The following is a 19,795-nucleotide window of genomic DNA, read 5'->3' on the forward strand; positions in this document are numbered from 1 at the left end:
TTTAAAAGTAGGCAATTATATGCCTAAATTCTTTGTTAATCCAAGCCAGGTTCTTAGTGTCAGTGCAGTGGCAGGGTTCTAGGATAGATGCGACATCATTACATAGATGCTCTGCAGGATTTCCATGAGATTTTAAGATGAAGATAATTCTTTAGAACCAGAAAAAGCCATGGTTATGGTGAATCATTGTGACATTACTCGGATCATAGAACTTTTTTTCTAACTTGAGTTTGTCCTCTTAATCAAGACTTGATGTCTTTTGGGGAAAGGCTTTGAATAATAATGGATATTTATATTATTGCAAAAACAAATACTGCATCATGTTCTTGGTAAGCTGAACAGATCAGGTTTTTGTTTCTTCCTAGAACATATTTCTGGATTCTGACTAATGTGTAGCTCTTTTCAAAACCACTTATAGTCTGACAGCAGACTTTGGAAAGAAACTTAATACAGTTTTACAAATTTTGTTGGAGAACAGCCTTTTCTGAAATCACTGTTCAATTCCTGTACAGTGTGTCCTCATCTCACACAAAGAACAAATATGTTAGATGTTTTTGCCATCACACTGCACAGAGTTGTCATTTCTCTTTTTTTGCTTGTTGATTTCAAAGAACATGCATATGCACTTTGCTTTCTGAAAAGGAGTTGGTAGTTCTGCAGTTGTGGAGCAAATGTGATAGATACTATGACAATTTTAAGTTAACACACTGTTTTGAATATTCTTCTTGTAGGTGGTAATGGCAGTTGCACAGCTTTACTGGCATGTGGCACCAAAATCTGAAGCTGGTATTGTTTCTAAGTCATTGGTGCGTTTACTCCGTAGTAATAGGTAGGTCAAGTCCAGAATTTACATTGCTAGGTCTACTTTTTTGTGAGTTTTCCTACGTACTTGTTTAGCTTTAGTTATAAGAATATCACTATTGTGCTGTTAGAGGTTTATCCTTAAATTTTCCTGTAATATTAATTTTAACTCAACAAATGAGGATCATTAAAAGTAATTCTGTGATTTTTGGTATCACATCCAGTGATTTTTCAATATTGCAAGTGTTTAATCCTTAATTATGACTTTCATTCTGAGAAGTATCATGGCTGCCTAGTTAGCATACAAATAGAGGCAGTATTAATAAGTTTGCATAGTTTCTTGATTTTTTTTTAATTAGGGGAAGTTATTGGACGTTTAATTATGTTGGAGTTCCTTACTATCTTTATCGGCACTTAAAGGAGTCCTCAGATGTGTATTTATTTTCCCTGCACTTTATGTTGAAGACTTTTTCACTCAGTTTTAGGTTATCAGTATGAAAAGCTTCAAAGGGGTGATAGAAGACATAATTTTAAAGTGTTTTCAGAATAACTTTCGAACTACACATGGTATTCTTGGCTAGAACATCACTGTAAAAATTTTTCTGAAGTTGTTCATGTAAAATGAACACAAAGCTTTTAAAAATAAGTGACGACTTTTGTTGTGTCTGGCAAAATCACTCCTCTTAGGTGGGCTTTTGCTTTTGTAAGCCCAGTCACCATAGAGCTTTTTCTCTGTAAACTTACACAGCTCACACATAACTAATCATAGAATGGTTTAGGGTGAAAGGGACCTTAAAGATAATTTAGTTCCAGTCCCCCTGCCTAATGTATAGAACTAAACTCACAGGTTGAAAGGTTTGTTATTACATGGGGTTTTTTTGCTCATTTATACTCAAATTTAATAAAAAGGAATTCACATCTTTCTTCTACTTCAACTAGTGTCTAAAATGCTGCTGGTCTTCTGATTTTCCGATGTTGAATGGCTTGTTTATTCTCTCTTACCAGTCTGCACGAAACGCTTTTGCTATTACAGCCTCTTTGAAAAAAGCTTTTGCTTTTTGCCCTTGAAGTTATGTGCCTATGGCCTTTAAATTAATATGCTATAATTTAGTTAGGGTGAGAGTGCTTGAGGAGCATTTCATAGCAATTCCCAGCCTTGGTTCATCATGTGCAGCTGACTATTTCTATGTCCCCGTGTAAGAATTACACAAAAATAGGTTTTAAAGATATTAAGTACTTCCATATTATTACTTTTCTTTGTAAGCAACAGCTGTAATTACTATAGGGCTATTAGACAGTTTTGAGTAAGAGGAGATAATGGATGTGATGATTTATCTACTATTATGTGAGTTGCATCATGAAAGAATTTGAGCACCCATGGTTCAGAAAAAATGCATGTGAATTATTACTTAGATTTTAATCAATTGGTGGCAGAAACTGTCATTTAAAAGCTTTAAGAAAAGACTAGTACTCAGATTTCTTTTTGCTCACTCCTGCTTTTGAACTAATACATTAATGATGAGATATCCTCCAAATATGTTTAATGTTTTTGTGTTTAGAATTTCTGTTGTCTGTCACTTGACAAAGTATATAATGTTAAAGTGGTGCTTTTTGATAGATTTATATGCCTGCCAGTGTATGCTTTTAAGTCACAGGAGACCCTGGCCTTTTTTGACAATTACTTGGAATTTTTTTTAAGATCAAAAAGTCATAGCAATTCTTGGTTGTTGTGCAAGGGTTAGCTACTAATACAGTTATTTTCATATTGCAGATGTTTTTGTTCTCAGCTTGAGAACAAAAAATCAAGTTCAAGTGTCAAAATGTAAGGACAAAATGTAATGTTTTTGTGAGCTATCTCTGGAAATGCCAGAATTTTTGGTTTAAATGAAGACCCAAGGCCTACAAGAAACATTGCACTATTGCAGTGGTGTGTTTTTTTGCCTATTAAAGGTTTTAAAAAATGAAAGCCTGTTTTAATTTCTGTGAAGCAGGTAATGAACTTACAGCAGTTGCCTATAAGCTTTTTCCTTCTATATTTGTGCCAAGTGAAATGTACAACTAACTTTGGATTCAAATAGAATTGGACTTTCTTCCCCATGTTGAATTATTCTGTGTATCTGTAATTTCCCACAATAACTCTTGTTTTTCTTTTTGAATTCTAGGGAAGTGCAGTATATTGTTCTGCAAAATATGGCCACTATGTCAATTCAGAGAAAGGTATACCCTGTTTAGAATTTTCTAAATCACATTCGGTATGAAGCACAGGAGAGCTACTTATATATGTTTTGCTTTTCAGGGCATGTTTGAACCTTATCTGAAGAGTTTCTATGTTAGATCAACTGATCCTACAATGATCAAAACATTAAAGGTGAGTTTAAAGGCAAAATGTTTATATACTGCTAGACCAATCTGTTTGTAGCAGCAAGGCAGCATTTTCTTGCATTGATGTGACACAAATAATTCTGTGCTGTTCCCTTTTTTTACTAAGAAATGTAGACTTGTAGCTTTTATTTAAGTCCAAAAGTGTCCTTCAGGCTTGTCAGATTGTTTGAAAGTTCTCTTTCTACCATGGCAGAAGGGTTCCTTTCCATTTATAGCTTTTGGTACCTTTCAGTGATACGATGTTACTATTTATATATAACCACCCATTCCAACATTTAGAGCTTGACTGTCTGTTTCCATGGGAGGAGGAATCTTCTCAAATAAAGAGAAATTAAATTGTAGTGTCTTTGTTACTGTTGGTTTGAAAGGAGTTTAAATCTATTTCACTGAACAAAATGAGACAGTGTTAAGCGTCCCAAACTTGGTTTGAAGTCAGCATTCAACATGAAGTACTTAAAGCTTTCCTCAAGGCCACATCTCAATGCATGCTTATGGCTGTCGTCTTGTTTTGTCTGTTCTTAGTCTTTGACATTAAGTCCTTGACAAAACAATAGCTAAAAATTCTCTACTGTTATGTGACTTTTCTCTTGTTTTCCTTTAGATTTTCAGAGGCACTTGTGTTTAGGGACTGGAAGTTACAGGTTTTTTTAATGAAGCAGTATTTTTTCCTTGTTTTCATTTTGCATCCATGTTACCCTCATTACATGTACAGAGTGGAGCAGTCCAAGATGACTGTGCCCAACACATCGTATTTTATTAGTCCAACACTAAATCTAAGTAAATTTGAAGCATTTGATGATTATAAAAACTGTTATCCAGGAAAAGTGACTTGAGAAGTAGTTGAAAGTTGATATATTTCAATTCCCATATGAATTCATAATACAATATGAAGAGGTGGAGAAGTAGAAATTGTGCTTTTTCCTTTAGTTGTCTCAGTTCATTCTTGGTGGCTGAAAAATTTCAACAAGAATTACTAGTAATCACCTCAGAGCCTATAATTTTCTGAACAGCTAAGGTTTTTCCATAATTATGAACCTTACATTTATCTATGGATTTTTTTTCTGTTTTATCAACCTGTCTCCTAATATTTGAAGTTTTAATGCAGCTTTTCTTGGTCAGCTGTTGTCTTCATTTCTCTGAAACCTGTAACATCAGTGGAAAACTTTGTCACATAACTTATTACTTTCATAGTTATACATTAATATGTTGGAAAGCAAAAGGCCAACAAAGGTATTTGTGGGATTCCATTGACAGCCTTCATGTACTGCAAAATAGTCCTTTTTTTCCGTGCCTGTTTCTCCCTTTTATTTATCCACTTGCTTTGAGTGCTATGCCAAATATGTATCTTTAAGAGCTATTGGTGACAGGTCTTACCAAATTGGCTCTGAAGTTCAAGTGGACTGCATTCATTAAGTATTCCTGTCTGTGTGCATCCAACTCAAAAAGCACCAGCAGATTTCTGAGGCATAACTTCCCTGTTCAGAGGCAGAGCTGTCGTTTTCTTCAGTGTACATCATTCAGGTTCAATACTCATGTATTGGAGTTCTTCTGTGAAGTTAAAACAGCCAGGAGGCGTAGCATTTTAACAATATATGCCAAGTATTGCATATCATCATTATTCACCATGAGCAAAGAAGAGAGGCCTTTCAGACTTTGATGTTATTGATGTTCATTAAGATCTGAGGAGTCTTACAGATGCAACTGTTTCTTTCTGAGTTTAAAGGTCTTTTATTACAGTTTATCTGAATATAACAGACTCTTTATTTCCCCTCAGCTACTCTTGAGATTTCTATTATTTCTTCTTAGAGTGTCACATGGTTCTTATACACTAAGGCCTGTTGTATAGCATTGGAAAGCAAGATGCCAGAAATATTTCAGGGCCATTTGATATGCAATGCAGTACTAAAGCTAGAGCTTGTACAAAATGGGTCACTGAACTCTAGAGTTGTGCTTTGAAAACCTTGCATGTACTTGCAAGGAGAATATTCCTCCAGAGTGCAATGCTACTACCAGTTTATACTGAAATCTGGTATAGTCTATTAAATTATTAGTGGTATTATCTATTATTTATATACAATAAAATTACAATATATATGTTGTACTTTTACATTAGCTTTTGGTAAAATGTCTGCTTCTTTTCTTTTAGCTTGAAATCTTGACAAATTTAGCAAATGAAGCCAATATATCAACTCTGCTTCGAGAATTTCAGGTTTGTGCAAATATATTAAATATATTAATATTTATTAAATGCTTTTTGTGGACGATTTTCCATTACTGGATGTTTCATCTAGGTTCTTTGCCTTAAATTTTTCAAGTGAAGGCATTTTCCAGGATAAAATGTTCACTGGAATGCAAATAAAACTGTCTCATATCATGATCGATAACAGATCATTTTGTATGTGGAAAGGAGTTTCAAAGTTTTGTTTGTCACTGTCTTCCCAGCTACAAAAAAAAAAAAAAAAAGTTATGAGAAAAACTCAATTATTTCAAATTCTTTTAAACTAACTCAACCAACTGACTGCTGCTGTAAGCCACAAGATGATAGGGTCTTAATTTTAGCAATATTTGGCCATTTGCCTTTATTGTCTAATTTCTATATATCACTTGATGAAATAGTAATATCTTCAAATTCTGTGTATGTATCAGCAAGATGTTCTGCCTATGTTGTGAAACAGTGTCTGTCCTTTTTTCTTTCCTCCTTGATTATGATACCTATTTTCATTGCTTCAGTTCTCTGACTGGATTTCTCTGAAAGGTACTGGTTCTCAGGCAGGTAGGTTGTTCATAGTTTCACAGATGCTCCTGGTTAAATGAACTGAAGCCTCTCTGAAGAGAGAGCTCATCAACTTCTCCAACCTTGCACACAAACTAATTGCTGGGTTTGGGTAATTGCCCCCTGCCCCAAGCTTTCTTGAAATCAGAGGTTAACATAGCTGTAAATGACCAAAGCTGGCAAGAAACTGTCTTCTAAAAGTGATAGTGAGGTGAAAAAGGTATAACTTCTTGTCGCGGACCAGCGATGTCACTAGCGGGCTGCCGGCAGTCAGGATGCTTCCACGACTTCCCTTCTAATGCGCAATGTCACTTTCTAGATTGAATTTATTATACAGTGTGTCTGTTTTATGAGGATAATATGTTAAGTCTTTGGTTTACAAGACTCAGGTAGTGACTAATGAAAATCCTGTTTCCTTAGACCTATGTGAAAAGCCAAGATAAACAGTTTGCTGCAGCTACAATTCAGGCGATAGGCAGATGTGCAACTAACATCACTGAAGTGACTGACACATGTCTTAATGGCCTCGTATGTCTGCTGTCCAACAGGGATGGTAAGCTAAATATTCTGTTTGTCTTCTGAGTAACCTTTTTGTAATGAAATCCATACAGAGAAGGTCGCATTAAAAAGTATGTGGGAGTTGACTGATATGATTTCATAACAATGAAGTTTGAAGTGCTTCTTTCTGAAGCACTTCAAAAGGCTCTCGTAGCCACTGGCTACTTATTTTCTCCTCTTTTTTATGAAATTAATTCCTTATGGCCTATAATTACATGTTTATCTGTTTTTTCTCAAAATGCCAGCATTATTGAAATATTCTGTTGTGATTATCGTAGATGACAGTATCACTGTTATATGTTTACTTGCATCAAAACAGTTAGCCTGTAGAGGGTGCTGAAAGCCTGGAATGTTTTTGCATTTTTTAGTGTATAAATACCTAACTGAAAAAGCATATTAAATAGTTTTAGGATAAATAGCCTCTAATTTGGCTTAGTTTTATAATTAAGCCTTCTGTTATTTATATATAGTGAAATGAAATTGCAAATCACTAAGTAATACAAGGAGCTGTTAAGATCAAATAGGGTATAGCAACACAGTAAATCAATAACTGATTGTATTGTGTTTTCTTACCAGTTACCAATGAATATTGCACATAAAAAGTCAATAAAAGAATCCGAAGATTATTATGTAATGTACAGTCTACATTAAAATTGTAACATATTTTAAATACAATTAAGAAGCATGTAGGTAAAAACAGTAATGTCAGGAAGGGGTTAAAGTGTCGTTTTGGGGTGGCCTGGAGTAATTAGAATTGTTCAGAGTTTTATGGTAATCCTAAGAAGGTCTTTATTGGGGACATCAGTTTGACAGCATGTAGTCATGCTGTGGCCCACTGATACATGCAGAGCTTTCTCGTATTTGATTTATGAACTACAAGTTCTTCTCTCCCACTTCATCTGGTATCAGAAATTACTGAGAGGCCTCAGTGTAGAGCTTGGTAGTTTTAAAGTAGGTAACTTTAATTTCCTAATGCTTCAGACACAATGTCCGATTATGCTCTGCTGGTTGCCAGCTGTGTTGCAGGACAATATCTGCACAATGCAGTTTTCTGTATTACATTCAGCAATGACCATATTTTAAAAATACAGGCTTCAAAGCTTGTTCTTGATTCTGCTTAATTCTAATAGTAATCTTCCTGTAGGTCAGCAGGCTTCTCTTAACCCCTGCTTTTATTTTTCTGTCTTAAACAAAATCATAAAACTATCACTTCAGAATACTGAGGTTGTTACTTAGTAATCTTTCCATTTTCTTGCTTTGTTCTTTCTGGAGCAAGCTCCCGAGGGAAGTGGTTGCAGCATCATGCCTGCTTGAGTTCAAGAAGCATTTGGATGATGCTGTCAGGCACGTGGTGTGATTCTTAGGGTGCCCTACACAGGGATGGGAGTTGGACTCGATGATCCTGATGGATCCCTTCCAGCTCAGTACATTCTGTGGTTCTGTGATTCTGCTAAGAAGGAACCAAGATAGGAGGAAAAGGCTTTTTTTCTTTTATTGTAATTTCTCAGTGTGATATTTTCTGCAAAGTAATTCCATGTATATGTATATATACACACACAAATATGCATATGCATGTATACAAAGATCTGGCTCAACAAGATTACTTTTCTTGACTAAATAGTTGTCTCGCAAATAAAATTATCTTCTTGTAGTTACTGTTCTGAAAGACTGCAAAGGATATATTGAGGATCTTTTAAACCTGGCAGCTGGCAAATTACTTTACCGAGGCTGCAGTTTCTGTATTTCTTCTTTCAAGGAGTGAGTAGAAAAGCATAATTTACATGGTACCTTTCCTCAGGTGGCAGGAAATTAATGATAGTCACAGTTTACTGAACGTAAGAGTTCTGGGCATGCTAAGTGAGAAAAAAGAGATTTAGCATGTGTAGGAGTATAGATTTAAGAGTCTTGGTTAATGTTGCTTTCCTGCAACTTTCACCCTTAAAGTGTGCAAGGAATCTCTTTGCTGTGCTACTTCTTCCATTGTTTTGAAGCCTGGAAGTAGTTCTACTGCTTTTGTGCAGTGTGAAGCCCAAGCTGGTAGGTAAGTCCAGCATGTTCTAAGGTCCCTGAAGGCAGATTCGACTCTTTCTCTTCACTTTTTTATTATTATGAGGGATTCGTTTGATTGTGGGAGAAAGGCTGGATCTGGCGCAGGTGCTGTGCCATTAATCATTGTCACAGTTAGACTCAGGATTGGCAACTGAACTGACAACAATGCTCTCCATCCCACCCTATCCCACCCAGGTAGGGAAGAGAGAGAGAATAAGGAGAGAGACTTTCTGGATTGAAAACTAAATTAGACAGCGTTAAATACTAATGATAGAAGAAAATATGTACAAATATATACAACTATGTGCAGGAATGTACAAACCCCTATCACCTCTCCTCACCCCCAGCAGCTCCCAGGGCATCTCCTGAGCTGTGAGTGGTCCTGAAATGTCCCAGAGGAGCTGAGGGCAGAGTTGTGAGGGTCAGGGATGCATGAGCCTGGGGATCAACATTGATGGATGGATGCGGTTCTCCCTGGACACCAGCCATGGGTGGAAGAGAAGGGAGAAGAAGCGGGAAGGAAGGGGCTTGACTTCTGTGATCCTTGACTTTTGTGTAAAATCTCACGTGTATGGAATGTTTATGTATGGAATATCTCTGGCCGATTTTGCTGTCTGTCTACTCTGCTCCTCACTGCAGGAGGGTTGCAGATATGACTCTTCTGATCCTTTACTGTCCTAAGCAGAGCAGAGTGTTCTTGATGTCTCAGCAGTATCTATAAACATTCCAGCGTTACCAGTCCACTAGCTGGAAAACTTGCTGTTACTTAAAAGAGAGCTCACTGAAGAAAAAGAAATCGGTAAAAGGAAGATCGGCTTCATCCTGGCTCAAACCAGGACAGTCATTCTGGAACTTGGGTGCTGTCAGTTGGAATGGTATTACACAAAACAGCCTCTTCAGGGGTCAGGTCCAGCTAGAATAACTCTTACAAGAGCTCTTTGAGTTTCTTATGATTTAACTTTCTACTTCCTGTACGTGCTTCTGTGACTAGAATGGTTTGTGGGGTTTGTTTTTCCATAGTCCTCAGGTTCCATGAGTAGGGTAAATTTTACTTTAAATAAAGCACTCAAGAATAAGCAAAGAAAATTTCAAGAGCAGGTCTCAGCCACCCCAGAGCCTTATTTCTGGAAGCCATGTTGAGAACTAAAAATTCTTTTCCTTCCTCTTCTGCTGAAGGAAGTTGAAAAAGTAAAGTTATTTTGACTCTTCAATGTGACATTTGACATTTGACTGATGCATTTCGTTTAAGCGATTGCTTTGATAATTTGAACTGACCGCTGGCCCCACTATGCCATAGAAGTAATTTTAGATGTAAGAGACAGATGGGATTGTAGGAAATCTCTTTTGTCTCTCTGTACCGCAAATACTAGAGCAAGTTGTTCTCACATGGGTGACTTTCATTTTCTATTGAAAGTTGCAGGTTATGGCTAATGGAGACTGTGAACACAATTGTGGGATGTATAGCTAAAACAATTCTTTTTTTATACTAATATATACAAATTTGAACAGTTGCGAAAAAACTGGAACTGTTAGTATGTCAGGTAACTGCTACCTATCTATTGGAATTACTGTTACAATTACTTAAATGACCTGGGTTGGCGCAACCCCAGGCACAATTAAAGGCTGGGGGGAGAATGGCTGGAGAGCAGTCCTGAGGAGAAGGACTTGGGGCTGGTAGTAGATGGGAAGCTCGACATGAGCTACCAGTGTGTGCTGGAGCCCAGAGAGCCAAACACATCCTGGGCTGCATCAAAAGAAGTATGGCCAGCAGGGCCAGGGAGGGGATTCTGCCCCTCTGCTCTGCTCTGGTGAGATGCCACCTGGAATACTGTGTCTGTGTCTGGTGCCCTCAGCACAAGAAATAGACCTTTTGGAAAGGGTCCAGAGAAGGGCCACGAAGATGATCTGAGGGCTGGAGCACCTCTGCTATGAAGATAGGCTGAGAGAGTTGGGGCTGTTCAGCCTGGAGAAGAAAAGGCTCCAGGGAGACCTTATAGTGGCCTTCTAGTACCTGGAGGAGCTACAGGAAAGCTGGTGAAGGGCTTTTCATCAGAGCAGATAGTGATAGGACAAGGGGTAATGGTTGAAAACTGAAACCATTTTAGGTTTTTAGGTGTTTTAGGTTAGACATCAGGAAGAAATTCTTCACCATGAGGGCAGTAAGGCACTGTAATAAGTTGCCCATGGAGGTTGTTGATGCCCCCTCCCTGCTGGTGTTCAAGGCCAGGTTGAATGAGGCTTTGTGCAGCCTTGTCTAGTGTGAGATGTCCCTGCTCACGGCAGGGGGTTGGAACCTGATGATCTTTAAGGTTCCTTCTAACCTTAGCCATTCTGTGATTCTAAAAGAAAACCAACTCCTTGTAACTTTTAGTTTATATGTATTAATGTGGTTGCAGAGCTGTTACTTATATGGGTGGAAGAATGACCCAGGTAAAAGCTTAGACTTCAAGCGATTCTGAGAAGCAGAATCCATTTTTGTTGGAATACTTAGCACTAATAATTGGTTTTTAACTTTAGCTTTAAACATTTACATAGCCTTTGAATAACCCAAATAGCCATAGGCTGGTCTGGGTTGGAAGGGACTGTAAAGATCATCTGGTCCAACCCTCCTGCAAGGCGCAGGGACATCTTCAACTAGATCAGGTTGCTCAGAGCCCTAGTGAACCTGACTTGGAATTTTTCCAGGAATGGAGCATCAACAGTGTCTCTAGGCAACCTGTGGCAGTGTTTCACCACCCTACTCCCAAAAAAAAGTCTTCCCTGTATCTAGTTTGAATCTACCTTCTTGGCGGTATTGATACTGGGGCTTGCCACAACCCATGTGTGGGACCCAGCACTTGGGCTTTTTGATCCTCTTGACGTTCACATGGACTCACTTCTCAATCTTGTCCAGGCCCCTCTGGGTGCCATCCCATCCCTCAGGTTTGTCAGCTGCACCACTCAGTTCAGTGTTGTCTACAAATTTGCTGCGCATGCACTTCATCAGTTTTACACCCTTGCTATGAGATTCAGTTAGTGTATTCTTTCTTAAAACAGTTGATGCAGTTCTGCTGCTTTTAGAAATAGTGATTATACAAATTACAGACTGTGGGTTAATTAGTCTTCACTTTCATGTTTTTGTTTCTGCAAGTATTGATTAATATAAGTGGAAGAAAATATGACTCAACATCAATGGTATCAAATGCAGTATTTCAGAATGCAGCTTTTGAATGTTATCTGGTAATACACTCCTTGCCAAAGTCTTTATCTAAGTTTCTGCTATAATGTGGCCAAATTTTCAGTTATGAAAAAATATAACTTAGTCCCTACAAGTTATTATGCACTACGTTGTTAATATGCAACATTATTTGGCAAAAAGGAACATCGTGCGACTGAATATATTTTAGGTTTTTGAGTTGTCATTCTGCAGAATCTTCACAGATTGTCCTACTTAGAGTAGTAATTTCCATATTGCTTCAAAATTATTTGAAGAAAACTAGCAATGAACATTGGATTTTATATGTAAGGTTCTCACTATGACTTGTGAAAATTGAGGTTGCTGGTACCTTTTGTAGTCTCCTTTATTGGCAAGGACATTCCTGATCAGATCTGTTGTGATATTAAGTATTTTATCCACTTTTTATTTGCATTGTATGCATGTTTTCTTTATAATTCTAGCAGAGTTACATTTTAAAATTTTCTTACTACTCACTCAGAATGCTAATTTTGTCTCCCCCTTTGTAGTGTGTTTTTTTTTGTCATTGAGCTAAGTGTGTGTCATACTTCATGCTCATTTTTGGGTTCTTTGTATGCACAAAGCAAGCCTCAAAGAGCCTCTTTTTTCTTCTGGACTGTATCAGTCTGTATTATAATACAATTCATTTTTATTCTATTGGTACTTTTTTCTTTGATGTCTAGATTCATACCATACTGGCTTAGTTGCTTACAATTCTGCTTCAGTACTTTCAATCTTTCAATTTACTCTGACAGATTACGTTAAAGTAGTTCCTATGGTGACACTTGTCCTGCACTTAATTTTGTCATTTATCTGTTTCTATATTGTCAACAAGTGTTTTTAATAATGACTTCCTGTCCACTCAGTTTTTTGGGTTCTGTTTTATTTTGCTTAACTATTTTCCTTCTTAAGGATTATCATCAAACCCTTAGTGATGAAGTTTGTAATTACGATGTCACCGATATTCTGTATGATTGTGCAAGATCTTGAGCTAATATGAAATAGACATGTTAACCATGCTTCTAGAAATTAGTCTAGAAATGTTACTGCCATGTCATGTCAAATAAAGGATGACACAAAAACTGCTGCCTAAAATCTCAGCATTTCAGAGGCTTAAAGCATAATGATGCATACTCAGCGCTTTAGAAAACCCTTTCTCCATAAAGAAATTTGCTTTCTAAAAGAAAATTAAATTATAAAAATATTTAGAGGTCTCTTTCCCCATACTGTTGTTGCATGATTGCTGAATGAATGATCTGTGTGACAGATTAACTTCTGAAATGTAAGAATAACTGGTGTTTCATAAATGGTTGTTAGTCTTTTTGTTTGTTTGTTTTAAACACTGATAGTTTAGGAGAAATAGTTACAAACTTTTTGTAGTTTAAACGAAAATTAGGATTTGTTGAACTCTTACAGACTCTGTTTTGGTTTAATCTTTTACCGTGTTTGACTTACCTTCATCTTTCCTTACAGCGTGCGTTTACTCTTGCATGGAAGCTTACCTCTGCACCAATAAATTTTTTTCAGCTTCAAAAATTGTACATTTCATACAAGTTGATCAGGCTGTGAATGTTACTTGTTACAGTAGTTAAGCACTCCAGTGCATGACTTTGGCATAAATCTTAGAACTGCTTGATATTTAGAAGCTTTATTTGAATGTACTAGAAACTGGGTTGTGGACCTGAGAGACCATTTAGACGGTGAAGTGCAAAGGAAATGTTTAGATATTTCTGTTTATTGTGAATGAGATTTTACTTTTAGTGTTATATATTTATTCAAATATTAAACAAGTGTTTGTATTTTTAATGCAGACAGCAAATTACTTATGATTATGCATAACTTCAATGAAAAACATGTTTTTCATGCTGTTGCTCTTTGAAAAAGAAAAATACAAAGTGCAGCTTTACTAAAAGGCAATCGCAAAAAAAAAAGGGTAATAGGATAATATTTTTATATTTAGAACATTTCTCTGTCCTCTTTTTGCCGCTTGTAACTTGATTCTGCATGCTGGTAGAGTGGTTTACATCTTTGTTACTAAGTAAATAGAATTCAGTTCTGCAAAGCATACTTTGTAAGCTGATAACATCTTTTACAATCAATTATTTATGACTTTTTCTTTTGCATAAATGCTTTTTAAATCAATAATTTGTTTTGTCTTAAACAGAAATTGTAGTTGCTGAAAGTGTTGTTGTCATTAAGAAACTGCTGCAAACCCAGCCAGCACACCATGGTGAAATTATTAAGCATATGGCCAAACTCTTGGATAACATTACAGTGAGTATTTGTGCACAGTGTATTATTTTCCTTGTTGAGAGATAAAAGTCACACCATCTCCTTTGAATCTGTGCCATAAATATATTGGGGAATTACAACAAAATTTTTTACTTTTGATATAAAATGTAATTTTCATTATCTTGAGAAAGAGAAAATAGAAGCTGTCAGATGGCATCACTTTTTGCCCTAAGTCTGGGAAGCTATTTTTAAAGAGATACCTGGAAGTGTTGAGCATTGCTAATACCATTAGTCCAACATGAACAGCAGGTTTAGAATATGGAGAGGGTAGGTTGAAATGGAAATAAGGACAAGGGAGCATTTAATTTGAGGATTTTCAGCCTGTTATCTTACTAATTTGGAGTGGAGTTTAAAAAAATTATTGTAAATATTTTTATTTGCCCTTTTCCATAGTACCAGACAAGCTGCTCTTAATGTCTTGCAGTTTTTCTTGATGTTGCATTTTTACCTTCTGTGTCATTTAACAGTAAAATTTGCATTATTGCCTGCTATCTGTCCTTAGATAAAATTGACGTGTAGATATGTCAATATTTACTTCCCAAATACTCTTCATAGTTACAGTTATTGATAGAACATTTAGTGGTCTATCCTAAATTATAGTGTAGGGCTGAAGACCATTGGCTACCTATTGCATCATACCCCAAAGGTGACAGAATTTGATACGTCAGTAGTTATTTTTCTGCAGATAAGTGTTCAATTTCGTATAATTACACATTTATTGATGAGGAAGCAGTAAAATAGTTTCTAAATCAGTGGGTCTTCTATTTCTGTAGTTGAATTTGGCAAAGTTTGGAATATTAAAAGAAAAAGGAAATGCAGTCCTCTCAGTTCATGCTTACTGAGAAGATTAAGCAAATAAATCTTTGGCCAAATAAGTCTTTGATCAAACTTCATTATTGATGTAAAGAAATATCATTCCACTGGATTGCTCATATTCTGAGTTAAAAGAGCCTATGAAGTACTGCTACTAATCACATCTCAAACAGGTATTACATATTTTGTAATAATTATCTGTGTTTTCAGGAAATTTGTGCAATTGGTAATTGCAATCTCCTGAATTGTCTACAGTCTTATCATACATGTCTTCTGGCACTTGACTACATGACTTTGTCATCTTATTTCCACATATTAGACAAGAGAAAATAATTAATTTCTAAATACTAAGTTTAACACTTACAAGATGTTTTTAGCTATTTTATACAATTAATACTTCCAAGTAATTATTGGAGTTTTAAATACTTTTTTTGAAAATAAAATCCTTTTTTGTTTTAAGGGGGTGGGGAAAGACAGGCAGTACTTGAACTACTTGTATCTAGTCATGTTCTCCAATAATAAGGTTGTATGGAATATCAGAAAATGGTGAGTTATAGGAGAACAGCCCATGGAACAGAGCAGTCATGGGAAAAAACTTAAAATCAAAATCTGAATCATGCTTCTTATTTAAGAAGAAAGCAGTGATAGTGATGCTGTAGGCTCTTCAAGATTATTGTTGTAAATTTTGTTTTAAATTTTTCCCTGTGATTTTTTAATAACAACTCTAAGAAATTTACCTTTCTCAGTATGTTTTGGAGTTTGGAAGAAGTTTGTATTTGTAATATGAATGCCACATCATTATCCTGAAATAACTGGCTCCTATTATGTTTGAAAATTGATGTATTCCTTCACAGAATCACAGAATGGTTTGGGTTGCAAGAGTCCTGTAAAGGTCATATAGTTGAACCCCTTCAGATACTTCTGAAAAGGATGTGTATTTTTACACATTTAGGAAGGTGGTATTTGGCTTATATGATTACTGAGGATCTGAGTTTGATATTTTGACATTTAATAAAGTTTTACTGGAATTCCTGAGGTCTGCTCATGTAGTTTAAGCATAGTTCTTACTATGGCAAGAGTGACTGTTAATTGACATAACACAGTTACCTTGGTTTTTATCTGCTGTAAGACACAGAGAAACAAAAATTCCATTGGCATATGGTATATATACATAAACATATACTTTTGTACAAACATATTTTACACAGATTTTTTAAATTTTTTTTTCTGTCAGAAATACTTCTCAGAAGTATTTCTGGGCTCATGTTTGCACTGGGATTGAAACTTAAGGGACCTGCCTTATTCCTCTATGCAAGAGCATACCCCTGTCTTTAATCTTCCATTTGGACATAGGAGAAGCAGCCAAATTATATGGACTTGAATGCACTTGGAAGTAACTGGAGGGTGAAGAGTGTGAGCAAAGAAATTATTTGGTGCTACCTAGAGTTGAAATGAATTTAATACTATGTAAAACATGAGCAGAATTTAATACAATTAAATAGAAAAGCACTTAAGGTAAAAATAAATTTTCTGATTGTTCTGTTGTCATTTTAATTTAGGTAAATGATAAACACTTAGCTACTGAAATGAACAAAATCTATGTAAAATGAATGGAATAAATTTTTTTGTTAGTTCCTGAATTTATTTAATCATTAATGTTACACATTTCACTTGTGTTAGCCTGAGATTGTGATTGTCAGTGATGAGCTACCTAAAAACCTTTCATAGCAATGTTTCTTTCAGGTCATCCAATCTGAAATTTACTCATTCTTTTCCTCATCTTCTTCACCTACAGAAGTCATTTAGAAAGTGATAAGGATCAGTAGTAAGCTAAATATATCTGACCAACTGTAGGTTCAGTGAAAAACTACTGAGTCTTGTAGACCACTAACTCTCATTTACAGTAAAGCTTAGATTTAGGTGCGTATCGGGTTGACCTTGAATTGCTTGTTTCTTACATACCTGAAAAGAGTGCTTATTTTCCTGCCTTTTTAATACATGCTATAATTTATACCTTAAACTTTTATCTCAGGTGTGCCCAGGTGACTATCTGAGGTCTGTTTTGTGTTTGGCATTTGTTGAGTACCTAGACCTGTGCATAGTAGAGCTTGATCTGGCTGTATTACATCTCCTTTCCTGCTTACGCTTCAAAAGTTGTAACTGAAAAGTGCATGTCTGATGGTGTTCTGAAGGAATTGAACAAGACAGTAATGGGATTTCTTTAAACTTCAGGTTTTTAAATCATAAAAATACTTTCCATTTGGCTGTTAAAGTATTAATACCATCATCATGCTTTGCAGTTTAATGACTTGGTAAGTTGTGGGCTGGAGACCTAAGCAGTGCTAGTTTGTGCTAGGTTTTCAGTCTGAGGTTGACTTAGTTTTGTGTATATAGTTTGGGGTTTTTTTGGTTGAGAAGAGTTTAAAAAAATATGCTTGCAGGAAAAGGCCATTTAAAGAAAGATGATACTGGTTGAGTCCTAAAGTCCTCTTGACAGAGTAGTCTCATCTTCAGCAGCATAAAAAAGCTGTGGTTTAGGGAGAGGGCTTTAAAGATAAGAGCACGTTCATTGTGATGCACCTCCAATGTACCTTCTTGGCTGCTGACTGGAAGCTTAAGTTTGCTATCTTCGTCGCTATACTTAATAATCTAAAATTCTAATATGTCCTAATACTCCATATATCTTATCAGCCTCTTCCTCTTCTGTCTTTGCTGATACTTGTGTGGTTTTTGAAGTGGGATGACCAGAAGTGTGTGCCGTAGTCAAGAGTATGAACAAGAAATTTTATGCAGCATCATAATTACATTACTGATTTGTATTTTTTATCTCACTTTCCTGGGGTTGTCTGCCTTTTGACTTCTGCAGAACATTAGCTCAAAGGTTCTGCAATTCTTGAAATATGAATGATTCCCAGTTATTTTTCCATATAAATATTTTAGGATTCATCAAGATGTGTAGCCACATTATTTTCTCTGGGATACACTTTAATAATGTGTTTCTAAAACTTTATGTCAGTAATACTTTAATTAACAATTCTCATACTTTTATAATTTTTCACTTGCTGTAGTATCTATTTAATGTAATTTGGGAGGAATATGTGGCCTTTGGGACATTGTGTCCAGAGTACAGTGAACTTGAAACAGTTATTCTGCTTGAATAAAACACAATTTAAACAAAACCTGTACATTATGTAACAGTTGGCAGTCATCAGTGGAGATGCTTTTTTGAAGATATTTTATGTGTAGAGGTTCAAATAACAGAGGAGTCCTTAAAAGTCTACCATTTGAAAACAAAACACCAACTCCTGCCTTTTACTCCTCTTCTTGCCTGTGTCACTTTTCTTCTTGCTGCCAGTCTGACATTTCTTACCAACTCCATCCCTCTTTCCATTTTTGATTCCAGGTAAGATTTTTTAAATTGCTAGCTATGCAAATTTTCTTCTAGATGCGGAAAATTAGACCTCATTTGCAATTTGAATGTCCTCGTTTTGCGACAAATATGGGAAACCTGAATTGGTGATTATAACCTGTACCTTATCCTAGTATATTGTGTGCTAAGATTAGAGCTGAACTACAATAGCTATTTAATTGTGCTGCTTAGAGTGATCTGTAAAATCTTTATAATGTCTTTCTTTAACTTCTGTAAGTAACAGAAGTCTTACTTTTAGGGAAGAGGGTCTACCTAGTTTTTATTTTGTATTTTTCATTTTTTAACCACTTAATTATTTTCCTCCAGACAGGTGATGAGTTAAAATGGCAACAGAAACTGCCTTCTGGTACTAAGGCTTAAAAAGTGCACTTAACCACTTGCTCAAGGCATATGGAATAAAACATCAGGCAAAGTAATTTACAGTCCTGTTTGCCTTTGAGGATAATGCACAGCAGGGCTAAATAATGAAAGTATTATTTCCTGCCTTTCTGTCAATTCAAAGTTCCTACTTAAGTTATACTGAAAAAGGCAGTGAAGGTCTAGAAGTGGCTTCGTTTCTTGTTTGCTGTTTTTAATGTCCTGGAAACAATGGCAGCAAGATCATGCACTTGATATTACATGGTTGAGGACTGGAAGACTTAGGGAAAAAGTCTGAAAATGTGATATTTTGACCCCAAATTAATCCAGTGACGCAGAAACATTAGGTTCATCCATTCAACACTCACTTTTCATTAAAATGGTTTCCACTCAGGATTTGTTTCAGAAAGTCTCTAATTGATATTGATTCTTGCTCCACAAAATTGTGTTTAATATATACAGTGTTGACATAGTAAGCCAACCACCTGGTTAAAAAGCAGAGTCTCACAAGAAATTTAATGTCATCCATTGTCACTGTTTTCAAATTAGGCTTTGTTTAGTGTATTCTGCATTCTAAAACAAGTTTATTACTGAAATAATTACATTTTACAAACTGGGAAAAAATCTTCAGTGAAAAAACACTGTGCTTAAATACACACAGTTTAAATATATCTAAGTATATTTCGTTGTGAGTTTAAAGTGTAGTACTGAGTTTGACTGGGAAGGGTACAGTACTGATCTTTGTCTTTCATAATGAATGCTGTTACTGAAATTGGTTTGCTCTGTGACCTATTTTGGCTTTATGAAAAGACAGAAGTAGGAAAAGGGATGTTCTTAATAGGCTGCTGCCAAAACTGTGGTACTTGGTGATCTTTTGTAGAATTCTAATATTTTAACAAGTCTCTAATGAAATGCTTTAGAAAAATAAATCTAGCATAACTGAAACCTGAAGTTGCCTATATATTCTTATTTAGAGGTATCTATCTGTACAGCAGGCAACTTGAACTGCTCCAATACTGGAAAATTTAATGTAGCACTCAATTACTATTCTTTAGCCCAATTTAAAATAATAGATTGGGAGTGAGGTCTTAATGCAGTGTAACCTTTGGAACATTAGAAATAACCT

The 19,795-nt window shown here is 35.8% G+C and overlaps 1 protein-coding gene across 1 annotated transcript in view; it reads left to right on the forward strand.

Annotated features, from left to right (window-relative positions):
• Window positions 1–19,795, forward strand: part of AP3B1 (adaptor-related protein complex 3, beta 1 subunit) — a 151,930-nt gene that overhangs the window by 58,714 nt on the left and 73,421 nt on the right. Inside the window, exons 9-14 of the mRNA XM_010005389.1 lie at window positions 732–829; window positions 2,964–3,018; window positions 3,098–3,169; window positions 5,330–5,392; window positions 6,377–6,509; window positions 13,942–14,051. Of these exons, the coding sequence (XP_010003691.1) occupies window positions 732–829; window positions 2,964–3,018; window positions 3,098–3,169; window positions 5,330–5,392; window positions 6,377–6,509; window positions 13,942–14,051 (531 nt within the window). The remainder of the gene's footprint in view (window positions 1–731; window positions 830–2,963; window positions 3,019–3,097; window positions 3,170–5,329; window positions 5,393–6,376; window positions 6,510–13,941; window positions 14,052–19,795) is intronic.

Source organism: Chaetura pelagica, unplaced genomic scaffold, assembly GCF_000747805.2.
Source record: "Chaetura pelagica isolate M959 unplaced genomic scaffold, ChaPel_1.0 scaffold37, whole genome shotgun sequence".
Classification (NCBI taxonomy): Eukaryota; Metazoa; Chordata; class Aves; order Apodiformes; family Apodidae; genus Chaetura; species Chaetura pelagica.